At 38.6% G+C, this 21,618-nt stretch overlaps 1 protein-coding gene across 3 annotated transcripts in view; it reads right to left on the bottom strand.

Moving 5' to 3' along the window:
- Positions 1-11,507, bottom strand: part of LOC114475477 (glutamate receptor 1-like) — a 71,225-nt gene extending 59,718 nt beyond the window's left edge. For all 3 annotated transcript variants that reach the window (XR_003675470.1, XM_028466319.1, XM_028466320.1), the window contains exons 1-2: positions 11,346-11,507; positions 3,715-3,846 (exon numbers count right to left, since the gene is read on the bottom strand). Coding sequence is in view for 2 of the 3 variants with exons in the window: in XM_028466319.1 (XP_028322120.1) it covers positions 3,715-3,846; positions 11,346-11,454 (241 nt within the window). In the remaining variant the exon portion in view is untranslated. The remainder of the gene's footprint in view (positions 1-3,714; positions 3,847-11,345) is intronic.
- Positions 11,508-21,618: the final 10,111 nt, after the last annotated feature.

The following is a 21,618-nucleotide window of genomic DNA, read 5'->3' on the forward strand; positions in this document are numbered from 1 at the left end:
CATAAGCACCTGATGAAGACAGTGTTGAGTTGAAACGCGACGTTTCTGTTTTAAATGAAGGATTTTCACACCTCAGGAGTTCCTTTGATCAGCACTTTTTGCTGCTGCTGCTACTTTTATACAGTAGGACTTTTTCATAAAGTGCAGAGAAAATGCTCTTGTTTCATTATCAGGAACACAATCTCCATCAGAAACTAATTACATATTTAATATACAGTCTCGTCAATGCGTTCATTATGAAGTCATTCATAATTTCCTTCATCACGATCAAATATTATCACGCTGTTCATGTAAATATTGCTACGCTTGGTGTAAGTGACAGTGCAAAGTGTCTGTGGTCTGTGTTTTAAAGGAGCACAGCACAGGATTTGAGGAAACGTCAACATTCATTTTAAGTTTTTTTTTTAATGCTAATGGTTGATGACGTATGAGCATGAGCCCACATACAGTATATTTCTACCAATTAGCGATGGGAGTTGATAAGAATTTAGCGATTATGATTCCATTATGGATGCTGCTTATTGATTCTCATTGGGTGAGGGAATGAAATGATACAAATGATTTGTTTACTTTAACTCTTTGTTATTTTATCTTTGTCTCTTTAATTTCCTGCAGGAATATCAGCTCTATTTTAATCCACCAGGTATAGATTGTTTTCACTGGATAATAATATATACAAAAGCGCTATTATTATTATTATTATTATTATTATTATTACAACATATGACACATTTTGGCTACAAACATTTGAGAATATTTACAGTGCTCCTTTTGAACTTGAACAACTTGATCCAAACCAAATTCAGAAATAAAACAAATAATTCTTCTGTAAAAAAACAACATATTAACCAAAAGTACAGCTGCACTTATTGTTATGTATTTAAACGGTAAAACTTTAGTTTAGCCTTTGTTTACATTTCTATAAATGGACCTTCAGAGACGCCGTCCCCGTTGTTACATGTGATGTCATCAGTCGTGTGTGTGAACGTGTGAAAGAGCAAACTAAAGACAACGATCTGTTCCAGTCCGTCTCCTGTGTCTGATTACTGTTATGAGGACAAACTGGTGACGAGGTGTGTGTTCTTGCTGAAGTTTGTTGTTTTCGGAAGAAAAGTCCGTGCAAGAAGCAACTTTAGCAACAAATACAGCACGGAGGACAACACAGCTGTGGGTGGAGGAGGCGGATTCTCCGCAGTGGACAGCTAACATCTATATGGTGGGAGGAGCTTCACTTGGTGCTAGCATGAACACAATATACAGGACCTGGAGGAGTTTATCGTTATGTATTCCTGCACCGTGAATTACTGCTCTCACCGTTACAGATAAAGCTGCATTATTCGGGGCTACAGCAGCTGCAGCAGGTTAGCAAGAACACTGCGGGGCAAACCACACTATGCGACCGAACACGACCACCAGTTCTAAATATCTGTCCGTACTCAACCCGTCCAGCGCCGTCGGGTCCCGTCAGGGTTTGGTCGAGTATCCATCCTCTAGTATCAGCTGTAAACAGTTGACGCATGCCCCTGCGGCGGCGGTTTGGCTGATGGCTACAGTGACACTAACCACCGTCTGATTTCTACATCATGATTTATGCTCCTTTAATAGAATAACACTTTTATTTTGATTAAAATGTGTTTACGGCCTTTAATAATGCATTAAATTGCCCAAGACTCAATTGGATTTTTAGCCACCTCTTGGCGTGTGCCATTGCTAAAGAACAAAAAATAGTATTTTTAATAAAAGCAAGTCGATTAAGTTTTGTAACATCACACGAGAGGGAGTGCTGCTGTGCTGAATATCAGCACTGCTGTGATTGGGTCGTAGATAATCACACCACTTTTACAAGCACATTTTAATAGTCAACACAAGAGATTAGGATTTGTTTATTTTAATCATAGTTTACTTTAATCAAATTGTCCCAAAACTGGAAAGTATTCAAGGCTGTTGCTAGGCAACACAAACATGTTCTACACACAAGCTGCTACTCTGTGTCTGCATTTTACCACATTTGATATCAGAACAGCTGGTTTGCGCTGATGTTTGCAGAACTTTTTCCTTCCTTTTGTCCTCCTCTGAGTCTATTGATCATTTGGATCTAATGTTATTGGTGGAAATATGTCCTTGTTTGTGGTGGAAAGTTTGCCACAATCTAAGATGTTTAAATGGATCCTCCACTGTGTTTAAAATGGGACCTAAAACCTTTGAAATGAAGATTTATGCCAAACAAAACCGTATTTGTGTTTAAAATAGGACCACTTTACAGTTCTAGAGCCTGTGTTCCTCCATCTTGAAATGATGATGATTGATGATGTCACACGGCCCCACTGCCTGTAAACATCCCATTGTTTCCTATTGGAGTGAAACATTCAGCCTGATTTTTAGATCATTTAGTCACTTTTTCAGGGAAAATGACAACTTAAACTGCTTTTGTTTGCTTTAAAAAAGAGAATAAAAACAGTTGTGACCCGAAAATATCCGTGACTGCAGGGGGCGACAGATACAATTTCTGAAATTGTGAAGTTGACAGTGCCTCTCGTAACCAAACTGTGTGTTTTAGGTTTGTACCCAGAAAACTTTAAAGTCATATCAAAACACTTGAATTGACTATAATTAACTTTGGACTCCTGCAGGCCAGGAGGATGATCATCTTATCGTGGAGAAAAATGGATTTATCACCAATAACTGTAAAGAGATGGCGTCCTGTAATGTGATGGAAACAATGATTGGATTTTCTTGAACAACAACGTGTTTTAAAATGTGTTGCTGTGTGTTGGGTATTTTATGTTAAATGTTTGGGTATTTGTTGTACTGTTTTGCTTTTTTGTTTAAATGTTTGTCTTTGTCTGAAAACTAAAAAACAAAAACAAAAACAAAAAACTGATGTTGATGTTAAATAATCATTATTAGAACGCCTGTACAGTGGAGTGATAGTGTACGTAAAAGTTCCCAGTGTTGTGGTTACTCTATATCAGTAGATCACCCCTTACTCTTATTTCTGAATCCAAGAACCCCCATTTTACTCTAAATTCTGTGAAAAAACCTCTACAGATTATAATGATGGAATGAATGAGTGATTACACACATTTTTAAGAATCTCATTTTGTAAATAAGTGGAATGAAACTATTAGTACCTCCTGAATACATTTCTTTTTTTTTTTTTTTTTTTTATCTTTTTTATAATTTATCTTAAAATACTTTAAGTATTAAGTTTTTTTATTGTACAAAATCTCTGAAAATACTCTCCTTCCTGATGTCGGACCAAGACTGACCTTTGTATATTCAATCACTTTGTGTGTGTTTGATGTAATTTTATGTATTTTGTTGTTGTCTGTCTGTTCTTTATATTATTCAGTTTAATTTTTTTCTCTTATTTTGTGTATTTTTGTTGTCATTTTTGTGTGTTTTTGGTGTCATTTTGTGTATTTTTGGTGTCATTTTGTGTATTTTGTCGTTGTTCGTCTGTTATTCAGTATATTTTCCTCCTATTTTGTGTGTTTTTGTTGTCGTTTTGTCGGTTACTGGTAATATTCAGTGTGATTATCATTTTTAAATAAAAATAATTATAAAACCCCATATTTTTTATGCTTTCATATGTTAACACTACTGCTCTGTTTCAGCACTCATGGAATCTTTTGTCCAATCAAAGTACTTGGTTAGAACAAACTGTTGTTTATCTCGTGCACATCCATCCTGATAAGATAGCGTGTTACTCACAGGCGTAGGTCATAGCGAAGCTGTTTCCTGTGTCCACCATGTCCACCTGAGGAACCAGCTTCAGCTCCTGATGCTGCGTCAACGCGAAGCGGAACGCCTCGTACTCATGGGATCCAGTGGGGAAGATTCCTCCTGACAGGTCAGACACACACATCAGAACGTCACTTTCAGAGTCTAAATCACACTGTGACATGGTTCATCCTGATGTGACCTGAGCGTAGCTAACAGACACAACTCATTCTCACCAGGAATTATTCACAGCGTAGGGGGATCGCGAGGTGCGTGAGCGAGCACTGCCAGCACAAGTGTTGTAGGGAGGTTGGAGCAGAAAATGTTTTAATTCATAACCCTATGATGGCCAAATTTCAGTAATGCTAATGTTTTTGTTTTTTAATCTTTATTACGATCTTACTTTAAAGCCAAAAGCTATTTGTTGAATTGGTGAAGGTGATGATGAGTGTTGTTACTCATGCTTGGTAGAAATCCTTCATTAATAAATACTCACACACAATATATCTTGTATAAAAAACAGTTGATTTAAAAGACTGATTCGAAGACACACTTTTCAAATTTAAATGAGGTATTTGGTGGGACACATAGTAATATTGGGACTGTTATGGAAACTCATTCATTTTGAGATTATGAAGCACACGTTTATATTGGACGGTGATTATGGGTTACAAAGCGGAGGATGCACACAGTAGAGCTAAGCAGCTATATGGCTGCAGGGGTCCTTGGGGTCCTCAGGTAAAGAAGGGAGCATCCCAGACAATTGCCTGTAGTAAACAGACAATTGTTATTCAGATTAAAAAGAGAGTTTAAATAACACAGGCATGCCTGGATATTTAAAAAGGCATCAATTATTAGGACGGTACTGATTAAAAAAGGGAAAAAAACAGAAAAGCCCCCCCTGGTTGAAACACACTGTGGGGGGGCGACATCACTCTGTAGGGGGTCAAAATCACAGCGTATGGGGCCCCGACACTCAACAACACTGGAACTACTGATGTAACCACGTGTGTGTGTGTGTGTGTGTGTGTGTGTGTGTGTGTGTGTGTGTGTGTGTGTGTGTGTGTGTGTGTGTGTGTGTGTGTGTGTGTGTGTGTGTGTGTGTGTTTGCTGCTGCGTCCCGTCTCACTGCTCACTGTCTCAGGAAATTTGGGAATGAAGATGTTTTTAACTCATTGTAATGAAGGAGACTGAAGTCAAGTGTTTCGTCTGCAGTGTTTGGAATAACGGCGTTTAAAATAACGGCGTTATGTAAGCATTGGTTTTTCAGTAACGGGGTAATCTAACTAATTACTTTTTACGCCGTTACAACGCCGTTATACTTACTGAACGTTACATGTATTGATTGAATAAACTGTGATCCGAAAGCATCCTCGGCTTCTGACTCAGCTGTAGTGAGGAGGTGGGTTATACACAAGGTGAGCGATTATGATTGGCTAAGGCGCCGTCATGTGTCACGGTAGCCAATCAGAGCCAGTGTTTTTACACATGTGCCAGCACACACACACACACACACACACACACACACACACACACACCACAGATTGGATGAATCAGCAGAGATGGTGAGCGTGGAACAGTCTGATGAAAAGTTGGTATTTTTAAGGTGACGATACAAAAACTACTTTATATTAATTATGGTCAAAAACAAGAACGTACATGTGAGGTTTTCGTTATATCCATGAGAGAAGACTTTGTCCACATCCGTTGTAAGCAACTCTAATTTAATGAAGCACCTCACAACGACACACGCATCTAAAAAAACTGCGTTACTGTTAAAAAAGTTGCTATATGTCAAATAATTCAAATAGTTATTTTCCTTGGTAATGAGTTACTTTTATTATAGAGTAATTCAGTTACTAACTCAGCTACTTTTTGTAACAGGTAGTGAGTAACTATAACTAATTACTTTTTTAAAGTAATGTTCCCAACACTGGTCGTCTGCTCTGACAGACAGAGAAGGAAGAGGAGCGTGTGTCTGTATCTGCCGAGTCAGCATCACACCTGAAAATGTGTGTGTGTTTGTGTGTGTGCAATGTAAACTTTATTTTAGGACAGTAGTGATTTCTAACCTTTGTCAGCTCAAATATGAAATAACAAAATCAAGTTTACCTGGAAAACCTCATCAAATACATTAAAGTGGGCGATGTTATCTTCACTATAGAATATTTATCTGTCAGCAGTGTGTTTATATTGTGTATAAAACACTACACACAAGAAAAACACCAGACAAGATAAAGTTTAAGTTACATGATTTCAGCAAGCAAGACTTGAGGGAGTGGTGGCCCAGTGGTTAGGGACGCTGGGCCATCACTGTGGGTGTCGAGCAAGTCCCTTAACCCCAAACTGCTCCCCAGGCGCCGCAAAAATGGCTGCCCACTGCTCGTCAGGGATGGGTTAAATGCAGAGGACAAATTCCATGTATGTAACAACATTACATGGCTAATTAAAGGCGAAAGCCTCGATTTAATCTTCAGCCATGTTGTAAAAGTCATACTAACGTATTACTCAAAGTTTGATGTCAAAATGAGCACGGAGTGCATTCACATTAGATAGTATGAAAAGATTGAATACGTGTGAAATACCCAGATTATGGGACATTTTTGAAGTATGCACGGTGGGTACACTAGTCATACTCAACCGTCCCATGATGCATTGCGAGCGGAATGTAAAATTGTCTTGGGACCAGCTTCAAGCTAAAAATCAAACATCCCCATTTCAAAATAAAAGCATCCCTTCTTGTCTTTCCTTAGTTATTTTTCATTTATTTATTTTTTTAATGCTTTTGTGAACAGGGCTCTTATTTTGAAGTTAACAGGACGTTTTGTCAGTAGCACAACGGAGGGTCTTTCCACAATGAATGTTGATATTCTACTTGGTCACTTTCTCACTTCAAATGTTTTCAGAACTTTCAAAGTAAAGGTGGAGAATCAACAGAGATATTTAGCCTCAGTGTGATTCAGGTGTTGGTCGTCGTAGGTTTCACACGCAGGGAACACGCAGAGCGACTCAGCACATTTAGGAGTGTGCACGTGGAGGGGCGGGAGGAACAGAGGGGGGCGTATGCAGGACGAAGACATCTGATTGGTTCCTTCTGTTCGGACTGAATGGTACGGATTGGTCAGAGTTTTAACAGGATTCCAGCTGCTGTAGATGTGTAATTATTGTAGTTTCTTTTTGTAAATACATAATGTATGAATACTCTCAGGATGGACGGAACATTTCACCCAGAAAAAATGAAAAGTATTTCTCAACAGGATCGCACACTTTACCTTTAATTCAAGCTTTGAGATGAAAGTAAACAATATATAAAACTACAACGTTTTTTTTATTGTGAATATCAATCAATTATTTAGTATTTTAATATGTTAAAGTTTAGATAATTCAGACAACTGTTCGTTAGGAAATCTACTGTGATCTCTTAACATGTTTCGACTGACAACTGCCAGTCGTCGTCACAGGCGTCTGCTGATCTGTTTGATGTGTCCTTTGAAGTTTCCTTGACTTCCATGTAATAATTCTAGCAAGATTGTTTTTTTCTTCAGTTGTTTGAAAAAATGAAACCCTAACATATTGATCAAAAAATAAAACAAAAATGATTTTAATGGAATTATTTTAAATTTGACAATAATCCAAGTCAGGAATAATAATTAAAATGACTTTGATTAAAAAAAGAATTGATGTAATTATTTAATATCTATTTGTTGAAGCCATACCATGTGCGTGATACAACATTTGATCATAAAGTGGATGCTGACCCTGCTTTGATGTTTGAGTCGGTCCTCACAACTGTGGCTGTGCCAGAAAACCGTTAAAAAACATTAAACACATCAAAGGCAAAGATAACATTCTCGCTGATGCTCTTTCACGTGCCCCAGTAGAGTAACTTGGTTGTCTATAGAGGGTAAATGTCAACAAAAAGAATGTTTTGAAAAACGAAAAGCAATATTAAAATAAAAATTAAAAAAATGGAGTGAAAGTGTTAATATAAATCATTTAAAATGTGATCATATTAACAGACCCCACCGTGTGGTGAAAAGCTGAATTTGTGCTACTTTATGTCTATAATGAAGAAAACACAAACACGTGCTTATAGAAACAGAGAGTCTTCCAGTCGATGCTCTTATTTTGAAAGGTTAGAGCCCATCCCTCAGAGGCAGCTGTAACATCACAGACTCCAGAGGATGCTCAGTAACAGCTGTGGGAATGTTCAGCATTCACAGCTGGATCAGCTCTTCATCCCCTGCTGTGATCTTTGATTAACTAACCCCATGTTCTTCTCATTTCACAGGCTTAAGATCATTTTCTATTGTCTCAACAACACATTTTCTCACTTCCTCTCACACCATCTTGTCTTCAATGATCAAAAACGTATTCAGCTGCTTTTTGTAGATCTCATTCCTTTCAGAATCTCCCTCTGATTTAAATACAAATGTCCTTTAAAAGCAGGAAATAAACCCCTGTCAGCCAGAAGTATGTGAATATTGTTCATATTGTGAACATGTCTGTTATAATAAACAATGCGTGAATGTATATATTTATGTTTTTAAAAAGGTAGTAGTACATTGAACGTACAGGACTTCATTTAAAGATTTTTAAATGTAAACGAACGAGCTGATTTTGGATTAGTTTGAATGCATCTTGAATATTAATAACAGTTTTTAAAATGTATTATCACTACTGCTGATCTCATCTTATAGGTCAGTGGTTCTCCAACTTCATTGCGCCACGTCCCCCTTTTTTTTATCGCAAGTACCCCTTAGCTCAACATTAACCTTGAATTTTTATTTTTATTCATTTTTTTTTCAGAATTTCTGATGTTTTTCTCATTTTAGAACATGAACTTCACCTTTTGGTGTATTTTAAAGAGTTAGTTGTGCAACAAATTATTATTGATGGATGAGAAAAAAGTCGGTGTGCATGTAAATGTCAAAAAATAAACAGACACATGTTTCTGTGTACCTCCTAAGAGGTGTTCAAGTACCCCTAGGGGTACATGTACCCCAGTTTGGGAACCACTGTTATAAGTCATAAAAAACTTCTATCCACATATTCATTGAATCTTCGATGATTCAAATCTAACTTTCAAAGACCATGTGAAGAAAATTTTAAATATTATCACATTTTAAACATATGAAACCTTATTGATTATCTAACTACAGAATCAGTGAAGGCTTATATGCACTTACTGATATTTAGTCATTGTCACATAACATGGTCCCAGACAACTCAGAGCACTTTAAACCTCTGAACGACCGTGTAAAGCAAATTCTGACATTTTCTACTAAACACAATAAAAAGGTCATAAATGTATTTCCTTAAAACATGTAAAAAGCCAATCAATCATTCAGAATGTCATTTTGGAGCTAGGCTTCACAAACTGTTTCAAATTTCTGTGTTCAGGATTTAATGGGCGGGTCAGAGATCATAGCTGCGTTACGTGACGGAGCCATCATTAGCATTATAACCCGACCCTGCTGCTGAAGCACACCAAACCCAGCGTGCACATATTGGCCCCTAGCCAAAAACAAACCACATTTTTCATGAAATTAGCACCTTTATACACGGCGACTTTGTTTTTCACCTCTAGTGGGCGCAGTTCTGACTCTACCCAGGAGGGATGCACATATCTGCACTCGGGCGGGGTAGACCTTTCCGCTGACACCTCATTTGGCCTTCCAAGCACTTTGGAAGGACGATCAAAGCTGGAGCAACTTTCACACTGCTCTCTCCCATAGACACAGAGGCGGGTGGGTGTGGTTCCAGCGCCTCAAACTGACACGCCCCCAGTGTGTCAGAGCAGAGAGAAGTGCTTGTTTTTCTATGATTTTGAGACATAATTGTTTATACTTTTTTATTTATACAATTTTTTTTTCATCTTTCAATGTTGTCTCAGTGGTCAATGACACATGATTCTGTGGTGTGACAAACACACATTTATTTCTGCTTTACACAAACGTTTCTGTTTAAGAAAACTTTGAAAAGTCTTGACAGGAAGCCTTTACAGTATCATTATTGTAATATTCTAAGTACAACATATTGGATTTTGAAAGTTATCAGATGTTAGTGGATGCCCCAGCTTTAATGGATTTTATATGAAAAAAAAATAAATAAAAATTATCACTGGAATAAAGAAAAGAGCTTTAACTAGAGGAGACTGTGTAGTACAAAGGAGTCTGACTAAAATGAGCCAAATGATAGAATACACTTCCAGAAAACATCACAAACTGTGGCAATTATCCAACCTTTAAAAGAGTTCTTAAAAATAGATTGAAAACAAACCACATATTAAATAATAATGTACTTTTTTCTTGGGCTCTTTTACCTTATGTTTTTAATGTGAATAGTGTGATATCTTGTCTTCTGTCGTCAGTCCGTTTAATGTTTGTCTCATTGTGCCATGTTGCTTAACTGTATTTTAAATGTTATTGTTATATCACGTTTACCTGCCTTAGGACAACCGATTACATTTAGCCATTGTGCTAACTCTGGCATATTTATGTTAACTCATTAAATAAAAATCCATCCATCTTATCCAATCACTATCTCACATCAGCTGTAATCCAGAGGACGAAGGAGGAGAAACCCCCTCAAGCAGCAGGAGAACATGCAAACTCTGCATGGAGCATTAGCGCTCCCACTACATCACTGCTCTGCCACAGCCTGATTCAACAAAAAGAAAACATCATTAAAAAAGGCACGTTATGTCATCCTGAGTTCACTTTTGTTTTCTATTTCATTTCCTCTCCTTTAATGTAATGTCACTTTTCTTTCTAATAAAAAACTAAACACTAGGGTTGGGCGATATATCAAGATTCAGGCATGTAAGTTTTCTATTTTGGCGATATATGAGTCGCTGCTTTCTCTACTTTTCAGAACAGCATAAAAAGCTCAGTCAGAAAGATTTCTGAGTGCATCCTAACCCAGACCTTCATCTAAACAAGCCACACTACAGAACTCACTCACACGTGCTGTCCCTTAGAGGAGAAAAAGCCTAAAGTGTTACATATTGTATTATTTGAATTAAAATGATCAAGATTTACATTGTATTATATTGTATTTTGTCACAATTTTGAGAAGAAAAATCGCGATATGAGTTTAGGACCGTATTGCCCAACTCTACTACCACACACACACGCACGCACACACACACACACACACGCACGCACGCACACACACACACACACACACACACACACACACACACACACACACACACACACACACACACACACACACACACACACACACACACACACACACACACACACACACACACACACACACACACCCTGCCAGGGGAGAACTTTAGTCCTGAGCTCTAGCACAATGTTCTCACCACATGTTCCCATCATCATCATCATCATCATCATCATCATCATCATCATCATCATCATCATATGTGTGTGTTACAGTTACAGTGTCTACAGTGTGTGTTTCCTGTAGTTTTCATTGATTTTGACAGATAGTTTTCAGATTTCCACAGATTATCAATGATTCTGATCAGATTTTCGTGCATTGATCAGTGACATAAAGATGCTGCAGATGGAAATGTGATGAAGAATCTTCTGAGAAAGTCTCACGCGCACTCACGCACGCACACGCACAGAGCGCACACTCACCAATGTGGATGTTAGTAGGAAAACTTGTGGCTCTGCAGAAACCCGTCATCATCATCATCATCATCATCATCATCATCATCATCATGGTCCGCAGCGGGTAGTCCCGCATGTTGTCGCACTGACAGGGCGCACCGCACCGCACCGCACCGCACCGCACCGCACCGCACCACCGCAGCCCGGTATAAAGTGAGTCAGAGAAGCTCCCCGTGCCCGCCCCCGCTCTGCTGCTCCTCTCTCACCACATCAACACACACACACACACACACACACACACACACACACACACACACACACACACACACACACACACACACACACACACACACACACACACTGCTGGATCTGATGATGTTTCATCTCTTCTCACATTACAAAGATTCCTGTCCAGACCTTTTATTTATTTATTTATTTATTTATTTATTTATTTATTTATTTATTTTTATTGAATGTTAGACTATGAATATGAAAGCAATTTTTCCGCCAAAAATCACTATGGAAAGTCGGAATTATGAGTTAGTAAATTCATAACTATGAGATAGAAAATAATAATTATGAGAAACAGTCATAATTTGTAAATTCATAATGATGAGATGGAATGTCGTAATTATAAGAATGAAAGTCAGCATTATGTAGTAAAGTCATAATTATGAGAAAGTTATGATTATAAGATAGAAAGTGGCCACGCGTCAGTAGCCTTAGGGCAGATGTGGCTACATTGAAGCTTACCACCACTGGTTTTTCTGTACTCGATTTGAGGCTCCTTGAAATAAGCGCTATATAAATCTAATCCATAATAATAATAATTATTATTATTATTATTATTATTATTATTATTATTATTATTATTATTATTATTATTTATGAGAAAGAAAGTCATAACATCAGGGAGCTTTGTACTGTTTGTGGTCACATGACCCCTGACTCTCCTCTGCAGTGATTCATGAGATAAACATCATCCACTAATCCTCAGAGGATCGTCACAATCATCACATTAAATCATTCATGATCCCAGAGGATGATTTAATGACTAAAGCATGAGGAGAGATTCCTCCTCTGAGGAACTACAGGGACTGATCTACTGAGAACATGGACATGGAACACGTCTGATTCTTACTGATATATATCCTACGTAGAAGTACTGTCACTTGATAGAAAATGTACTCAAGTAAAAAGTAAAAAGTAGCTCAATTAAATAGTACTCAAAGTAAAAATTACTATAGTTACTTTCACCCCCCACGTTTATTTTTGGTAATAAATCTTGGTACGGGAAACATCTCATGTAGAAACTTAAAAAGGAAGAGACCAAATCTACCACAATTGGAATTGAATTTATTTTACACAAAGGCATCTGTATAAAATAAAAGGTTTGTTAAAATGTACAATTCTCCAAATAATTCCCAGGCTCTAAGTATGGCTACATTTATAAACTCTAAAACTGAGAAAATAACCTCTGTTTATCGCTGTTTTGGTGATGCATTACTGCAGGACTGAATCATAACATAAACACTAGAGCGGACATGGACTCGTGTGTGAACGGTCACATTTACAGACCTTTAGAGTCACTGTTAGCTTATCAATAAACAGGAAGAGATTCATCACCTTTATAATAAGTGCTGACTCAGCCACTGGGAGTGAGGCCCAAGGCCAAGACAGGCTGACTTGATAATAATGTATCATGTTTTTCTGCAGTCAGTGTCTTCTCCTCGTCCTTCTCTCTCTGCTCTGTTTCAGGTGTCGTGAAGCTGATGATGTCATTTCCTGATCTGTGGTTCACGACTAAACTAGTCTGAGACACTCTGATGTTCTATCTCTCTATCCTGTTCTGTTGGTCCTTCTGTCCACTAACCCCAACCAGTCCACGCAGATGGCTGCCACCTCTGAAACTGGTTCTACCTGAGATTTCTTCCTGTTAAAAGGGAGTTTTTTCTTCCCACTGTCGCCAAATGCTTGTTCATGTGGATCTTGTTGGGTTTTTTTTATGATGAATTTTATATTTTTCACCAAAGGGCTCTGCAATCTGTGGTGAGTAGGTTGACTAAAATAATTGTGAATAAATAGGAATAGTGAGATTTGATCAGTTAGTGGAGGGATTTGAGTACCCAAATGAGGAGCTATTTTGTTGGGGGCTTAATGTCCCCGGTAGGGTCTCCCAAGGCAAACAGGTCCCAGGTGACGAGTCCGACCAAGAGCAGTTCAAAAGCCACAGACAAAGAATGATGAACAGAGGAAGTTCACGTCACCCAGAATGGCGCTACCGGGGCCCTACCCTGGGGTTGGGGCGAATGGCCTAGTGGCCTAGTGGCCTAGTGGCAGAGCCCGAAAGGATAACGTGGGGCCGCCCACCCGCAGGAGGGGCCGTATGGGGTCGGTGCGGTGTGGATCAGGCAGTCGTCCAAGGCTACAGAAGCTGGCTTTAGGGTTTTTTCCCCAAAAGAGCTGGATGAAGTGCAAGGATAGAGATAAGTCTGGGCCTCCCTGCTAAGGATACTACCCTCATGACCCGGCAACGGATAAGTGAAAGAAAATGGATGGATGGATTTTATAGTATATACAGGAGCCCTGCCAATAATCAGGGTGATTTTTTTTTCCATTTCCAGCCTAGACACATATACGCCAAAACTTACGGTTACGATTGAATTTTGGGACTAATTAACCATTTAAATGCTGGATCATCCATATTGTGTGTTGGACTGTCCCTGCATTGTTGATCAATGTAAATCAATCCTATTCTTATTCTAATGTATTCTAATTATAAATATTATAATTATATTTATGTACTACATGGGATTTCCTGAGCCGTAATAATAGAATGTTTATCCAGGATTCAGGACCTGAGTGAAGCAGATCAGACAGAGAGGGAGGGGCAGAGATGCTTGATATTATGTAAGTGAAAGTATGCTGAGCTGGTAATGTTATTAATGTGGGACGAGGACGGGAATGACAGCGAGCTGTCGAGGATGACACCCAGACTCTTCACCTGAGGGGAGGGGGGAGGAGGGTGAATTGGAGGAGCTGTCAATCATCAGGGCGAAGCTGAGTGCCTTTAGTTCCAGTGAGGAGGTCTTAATAATAGGCTACAAAGCAGGCGTTGGGCCTAATAAAAGGTTTGTGTGTTCTGAATTAATTTAATTATTTTAGCTCGCCAACCGTCAGTGGCTCAGGTGATAGATCACGTGTCAAACATATTTTAGTTCAAGGGCCAAATACAAAACAGTTTGATCTCATTGGCCACAAATTTTTGGCAGGAAAACAGGCAATTTCAACATTATTCTGCCCTATAAATTCAATGTAATGTAATGGAAGTTACACACAATATCCAATCTTTAAATTTCCTTGAGTTTGTGAGAACTTTTTATTCAAGTTGGGAAAAATGTGTGGAATAATTGATAAATGATTTTTGGAAAAGACAAACATTTATTTTTCAATAATTTGTGATTAAAAATCACAAATTATTGAAAAATCATGTGAATAAAGTGTGGGAAAACTGTGTGCACTGGGCAAATGTTAGCGATATTCATTGAATTTATGTATTTGGAAGGGCTGAGATATTTACAACTCAATTACTTTGTATTTTTACACAATGATTCACGTCGTCTGTAATTTGATGCTCTAAAGCAGTGGTTCTCTAACTTTTTTTGCTCAAATACCCCCTTCCTCCTATTTCTGAATCCATGTCCCCCCTTTGCACAACTACAACATTTTGCTAAGAAAACGATTAAAAACCACTATAGAGCATGAAGATGGAATGAATGAGTGATTACACACATCTCATTTAGTAAATAAGTGGAAATAAATTAATTTTTGATCATGTTTGAGCTCATTTTAGTTGAACTCGACTTAGATTTCACAAAATAAGTATAAGCATCCAGTGCGCTGACAAGCTCTGGTGGCTGAAGTTAGCAAATTTAAGATTTTGTGTTGTTTTAATAAATAAAAAAAAATAATTTAATAAAATCAAAAATCTATTTAAATTTTTCAGAAATTTCAGGCAACCTCACATAAATGTGATTTAGTGGCTCCTGAATAGATTTTTTTCTATAGTTTTTTTATCATTTCTGGTAATCTCACATCTGGGTTGGGACCAAGACTGACACTTCATTTGTTTATTTTCCGCTCTCTCTCTCTCTCTCTCAAGTACCCCCTGGAGTGCAATCGCGTACCCCTATTTGAGAAACACTGCTGTAAAGGGCCAAATTTGGCCCCGGGGCCTTGAGATTGAAACATGATAGGGGACGGATGCAGAGGTTGTTGGTTGGTCTATCAGTGTGGAAGTTCTCATTGAATTTAATAGATTGGTCACATTTGATAGATTTCCACAAATGTTCTGCCTATTGTTAATGTTCTTCTTCACAGGCTGGGGGTCACTGTAATGAGAATCTGAGCTGTACTAAAGGTTCCCATGAGCTGCTCTTAGTTATTTATTGTACCCTCTTTAGTTGTGAGCAATGTTAAGTATACACTAGTGTGTAGTAGTGTCCACAGTGGAAACACTGATAATGGCACCGTTGGGTTGGTGAGTGTATAATTTATTTACTTTTCACATGTCTATCCAAAGCTTTTCATCTCTACCTTCTTTTTTTACAGTTATGTCCCGACGCTAACGCAATGCTAAAGCTGCTTCCACTGTGCTGTTCAATTCCCCTCAACGTAAGTGTTAGGGACCAAGAAGTGAGGCAAAATGCTTTAAATTAAAAAAAACCTCTGGTCCATTCCCATCCCTAACAGTTTCAAAGTGTAGTTTCAGCTTAACTTCACTGGCAGTTCTTTTCCTGGCAAAGATCACAATTTAGTTTTCATCTGTGAGAAACGGGATGTAAGAAACAATGTGTTTCCATTACAGCGATATTTCTATAATTTGACAAAATATAATTGCGCTTTGAACGTGTTTCCATTGAAGGAGCCTCGTAACTCTCATGAAATCTCCTCCACAGGAAGATGGACGCTCCAAACCTCCTTATAATACTCTACATTCCTTTGTTCTTTCACGTCTAACGTGGCAGTAATAATTCGTAAGTATAATGTTAAGAAATGTCTGAGTCTCTTCTGTCTAAACGTACCAGGCCATGTTTTCCTGGAGAGAAGTGGTCATGTGACCAGGTACGTCACATTCTAGTGATGTGTATTTGCGGAACAAGTTTTTCTATTGCGCTTTTGCAAAACATATCAATATGGAAACGTCTTAAAATTACTCCCCCAGCGTGAAACCTTTTAGCGACATCTAAAATGTGCATATTTTCAAGGGTAATGGACACGCAGCTAGAGAGAGAGAGAGAAAAGCTAACATAGAAATCAAAGAAACTCAGACAGAATAAAGAATAAACCGTCAGAAATAAATAAAAACCATGATGAGACAGGCAAGATATGACGTCATTCCACTGAACAGTGAGAAGAGGAAAAAACAGACAAAGTGATGACATTACAGACGTTTCTTGTCATAATTTTGTAAAAAGTTAAACTTGTTGTTATTCTGTTAATTTTCAATGGATCCATGACTGTTTCTGAAGAGTCTGTGTTACACTTCAGTCCAAAACACAAAGGATGAAAGGGGAAAAAAAACCTTTGTATCAGAGGATGTGGGTGTGGAGACAACCTTGAATTTACATTTACTAGTGCAGTGCCCGTAAGAAGTATGTATTTCTATAGAAAAGTGGGAGGGTGAGTAGCTTTTTCATGGATGGCCTAGAGACGTTGTGTTTGAAGATGGGACATCATCATTGTAGTGGTCGGAATGATGACATCATTGCACGTGATAGGACCAATGTTCTAATGTTCACACTGATGACATCATCACTGTGGAGGTAGGACTGATGACATCAATGAGTCCGTCGACTCAGAAAGTAGGGCGTCCAATCAAATTCAACATTGCACACCCTTGAACCAAGCAGCAGCCATGTTGAAACTCTCAGTTCAGTCTGATCCTGATCAGAAAAGATATTTGAGGAGCATGTGCAAGCACACGCACGCACACGCGCACACACACACACACCTTGCTTTTATAGAGCGATACACAATTCTTTAAAAAAAAAAAAAAAAAAAAGCCACGCTTCAGTGCAAAAAAAAGGCGTACTTTTGCTTCTGCCTCAAACTACCTCTCCACTCAGCTCTGTGTCTTCTTCTGACTGACCAGTAACCTGGCTTTATAGCCTGCTAGCCAATTAGAGCAACGCGTCACAGGTGGAGCCATCACCTACAACTCAATATCAAATCAGCACCACAACAAACACATTTCAGAAACATTGGGCTAATATACAGAACTAATAAACGTGAGAGGAATGTGCACCTTTCTCTTCACCTCCAACCAACTCAAAATAATGTCACCTTCTTACTTCACCTCCTGAAACATCTACAGACCATTAACTTTCCTGCACCTGTGGCTAACCTTCAGTTTTAATCCCTGGTAAGATAACTAAATTTACAAAAAGACTATTCTGGAAGTAAATATAGATTTTAATTGTGTGGGGACATATTAATTTAACTGCCAACATGTCGGCTAAATATGAATGCTTGATAGGTGGCAAGAGATTAGCAATTAGCTTGTGTTGATTGACATTATTTGTTATCAAATTCAAGTTATTTTTTTCTAGCCCTTTCAAATACATTATCTAAAACAAAAATTCTTTACATAACATTATCCAATATAATCTTAACTGTATTGAATTTTACATTATGTTATCTTAATTTTTTTTTTGGCTCCAGAAGGATTTTGATCCAGGTGAGATGAGGCAAAATGGCTCTTTTGAGAGTAAAGGTTGCAGACCCCTGCCCATCCTGAAATATCAATATACACTATTTACATGAATTCATATTTGTTTATGAATAAATGAAACTATTATTAAGAAAGAATATTATTTTGATTTTCTCAAATCAAACAATTTATTGAAACAAATCAAACAGCAGCAGTGGGTATAAAACAAATGTGGGTCAAAAAAGGTGTCATGTGTCCTTGAGCATTAATAACATCACCAACACAAGTTGAACAGCATGATGAAGAGGACACACACACACACACACACACACACACACACACACACACACACACACACACACATTATAAACAGAACAGCATCCCTTCAGTCACACACACAGTAGGTTCCCGGCCCATATGAAGATGGATGAAATGACATCGAGACACGTAAGTTTAACACCAACTTGTGCTGATATTCTGGTTGTACTGAGTTCCAACAGCAGGCGTGCGATCACGGACGTGCACAGACAGTCAGCCTTAAGAGCATCTATAATGATAAACAAACTCATTGCTTTCATCTGCTGTATATTAAACTTTTTAAATCATTTCAATTCAACTTTTTTTATATAGTGCAAATTACAACAAAAGTCATCTCAAAGCACTGTGCGAGCATAGTCGAAGCTAAGTAGCTTAGCAAAGGCTAACACTAACGCGGTCATTTTTAAGAAATAAAACGTCATCATTACCTGAGTTCCTGAACGTTGTCGCAGATTCCTGTGACTCCAATGAAGACGGGTAGAGTTGTTCGGCTGAATCTTTACGTAGGATAGAATATTCATACGACGTCAACAAAGACGTCAAAGCATGGGCTTCATTATGGCGCAGGTGCTCATGGGTAAACTGCTACGTAATCAGTCACCTGCTGACGTTTTACGGTGATACAAGGACGTGACTCCAACTTGCTGCTTTTGTGGTGGAAAACCAAATCGGTTCTTTATCTAAACATGAGTGGTTCTAACTTGTCTCCAGCTCCAACAACAGCTCCAAACAAAAACTTTGTGGGAAAAGCCCAAACAGAGTCCACATCCAGAGTGAGTTTAATAAACATTCATTCTATTCATTACAGTCTTTGGCTTTTATTTGACATATAAAGACTTTCCAGATAGCAGGGCAGGGTGAAAGTCACTATTTTACGTGATCATTGCATTCACCCTGAATGTCTCACTGAAGCGCATTCAGAAATCTGCAGAAACAAGACGATTAATAGAAGCCGTAGAAATTTTAGAGTTTAGAGGAACTGGAAACACAAAAAAGCCACCAGATTTGTCACGAGACGCCTTCCTCTAGATAAAGAGTAGTTCTGATAAGGGCAGATGAAAAGATCCTTCAAACCTGTGTGTTTGTGTTTCTGAATAATTAACAGTCACACATTGTTGAAGTGAAGTAACATTCAGATGTAAAACACAAAGAAAAAAAACCTCATTCTGCTGCCAAAACGTGAATCATTTATAGCAACTTAAATTACAACAACACACACACATACACGCAAAAACACACATTTTCCTCTGATCTGATCTTGCATTATAGATGAGTGACACGGCGCTGGTATCAGATCTGAACCTGAAATCCTGCTGACTTGTGTCTTTCCTTGTCCGCCCGAGGGCTGCAGCAGGAGAACAGAGGACAGTAGAAGAAAGAAACAGTGACACAGTGGAGAGTAAATAATGGAACAGTGTACAGTAGAAGAATGGAACAACAGTACAATGCAAGAGTAGAAGAATGGATGGTGACCTCTTACACTGTGCACCATCTAAGGTTGGACCAGGACTAGAATTCTGAGCAAAATGTTGTAGTCGGACAAAGTAGGTACTTGGATTCAGGAAAAAGAGAAAGGGGTACAGATAAGTGTGAGAACCACTGATCGAGTGAGAAGAACTGGGAGTTCAGAGTCTTGTTCAAGTAGAGTTTGGCATTAAACGCAGATCTAACGGGTATTCCAGAAAGGAGGTTCAACAAACTCTGAGTCTATTCATAAACTCTGAGTTAACGTACCTTGAGTTACTCACGTACTCCCAAGAAGATGTCATAAAAAAGATGACCCAGGTTGGATTCAAACCCCTTACCCGTTGCACCTGCACCATAGCATTCACATTGTGATACATATCCATTGATATCCAGTTGTATTTCAGTAACATTCATATATTGCTATTTTCTTTTTTTTTGTCTTCACATGCTGTCAAAGGTCAACACTACAAGAAGTGCAATATTTTTAAGACAGCAATGCATGTTTTGTTATTGGAATTAAATAAATTAATTTATATTATTGCATAATTGTGACCATCACCAGCCCTCCCTAAGGAAGGGTGAGAAATACTTTATTATTGGGAGGATATAAAAAGAGAGGGCAGTGTTACACCTGGGGGGAGGGTAACAGGGAGGATAGAGTCAAGGTAGGAAATGGAAAGGGTGGTGAAGAAGTTGTAGTTGTGTACATTGTGTTTATTGTGCTGTGTAATCAAGCCAGTCTGGTGACCAGTGTGAAGCTTAGGTGTAATGGTGGAGGCTGTGGACAGATGGAAGGAGTGAGTGGTAAAACCTAGAAGAGTTTAGATTTTTGGTTAAAGTTAAAAATGAAGCCATTTTTAACTTTTTATAAAATCTCTATTACATTAATATTATTTTCAATAAACAGAAAAACACTTCTATATGGTTGTGGTATCATTTCTAAAGTGATTTCTGTTAGTAGTGGGACGGGATATTGACGGCGTTGTGTTGCGTTTAGTTGTTCATCGTTTTCACATTCACTGAATATTATTTGCTGATTTTGCTCATTCCTCACTTGCTGCTGGAGTGCAGGGAACAAATATGATTGGTGCTTCAGTCAGGTCTGCGCTCCACACACGGACCACCTGGTCTGGTCTGCATACTGTAACAGACTGGGTTCTATGTTCTGGTTATGTTCCACTAGTGTGTTTTCAGTGGTTAACTGATGCTGAGATTTCCCATGGCAGTGAAGGCATCATGGTTACGTGCAGCTTTCTCTGCCAATGTGTGTCTTTGTTTTCATGTGTTCTGAGTGTTGATTGGCTGGGAGGCTGGGGAAAGGGCGGGCGTAAGCAGGAAAAAGACAAGTGAACTATTCTGTTCCCAGGGTAGTCCGAGTGTATGACGGTGTGAGACGGTTCTTTGTGTGTTTGATTGTTTATTTTTGGCATTACTACGACCTCCATTAAAGCCTGTAAAACTGTGATAACGACTCGAGTCATGTCATTACTATACCTTTTGGGCTGTGGCGAGTGTGTGCACGCCCCCCCTCTCTCCCCTCGCTATTAATCTACCGGCTGCAGTACGTTCAATAAAATAGTAATTTATGTCGGGTTTGCTTCGGGCTCGGGCCTACAATTTAAGTTAATGGGTCGGGCTCCGGTCGGGTCTGGCTTTATGCCCGCGGGCCCGGGTCGGGTTTAGATCTAAACTCTAATACATAGAACAGGTATTTGGGATCAACGTGTCTGAGGTTAAGCCGAGTACGAGTTTTATCCTACAGCCCAAGGCATATATTTCTCTTTAATCTTTTTAAGAAATGAT

Source organism: Gouania willdenowi, chromosome 14 (assembly GCF_900634775.1).
Source record: "Gouania willdenowi chromosome 14, fGouWil2.1, whole genome shotgun sequence".
Taxonomy (NCBI): domain Eukaryota; kingdom Metazoa; phylum Chordata; class Actinopteri; order Blenniiformes; family Gobiesocidae; genus Gouania; species Gouania willdenowi.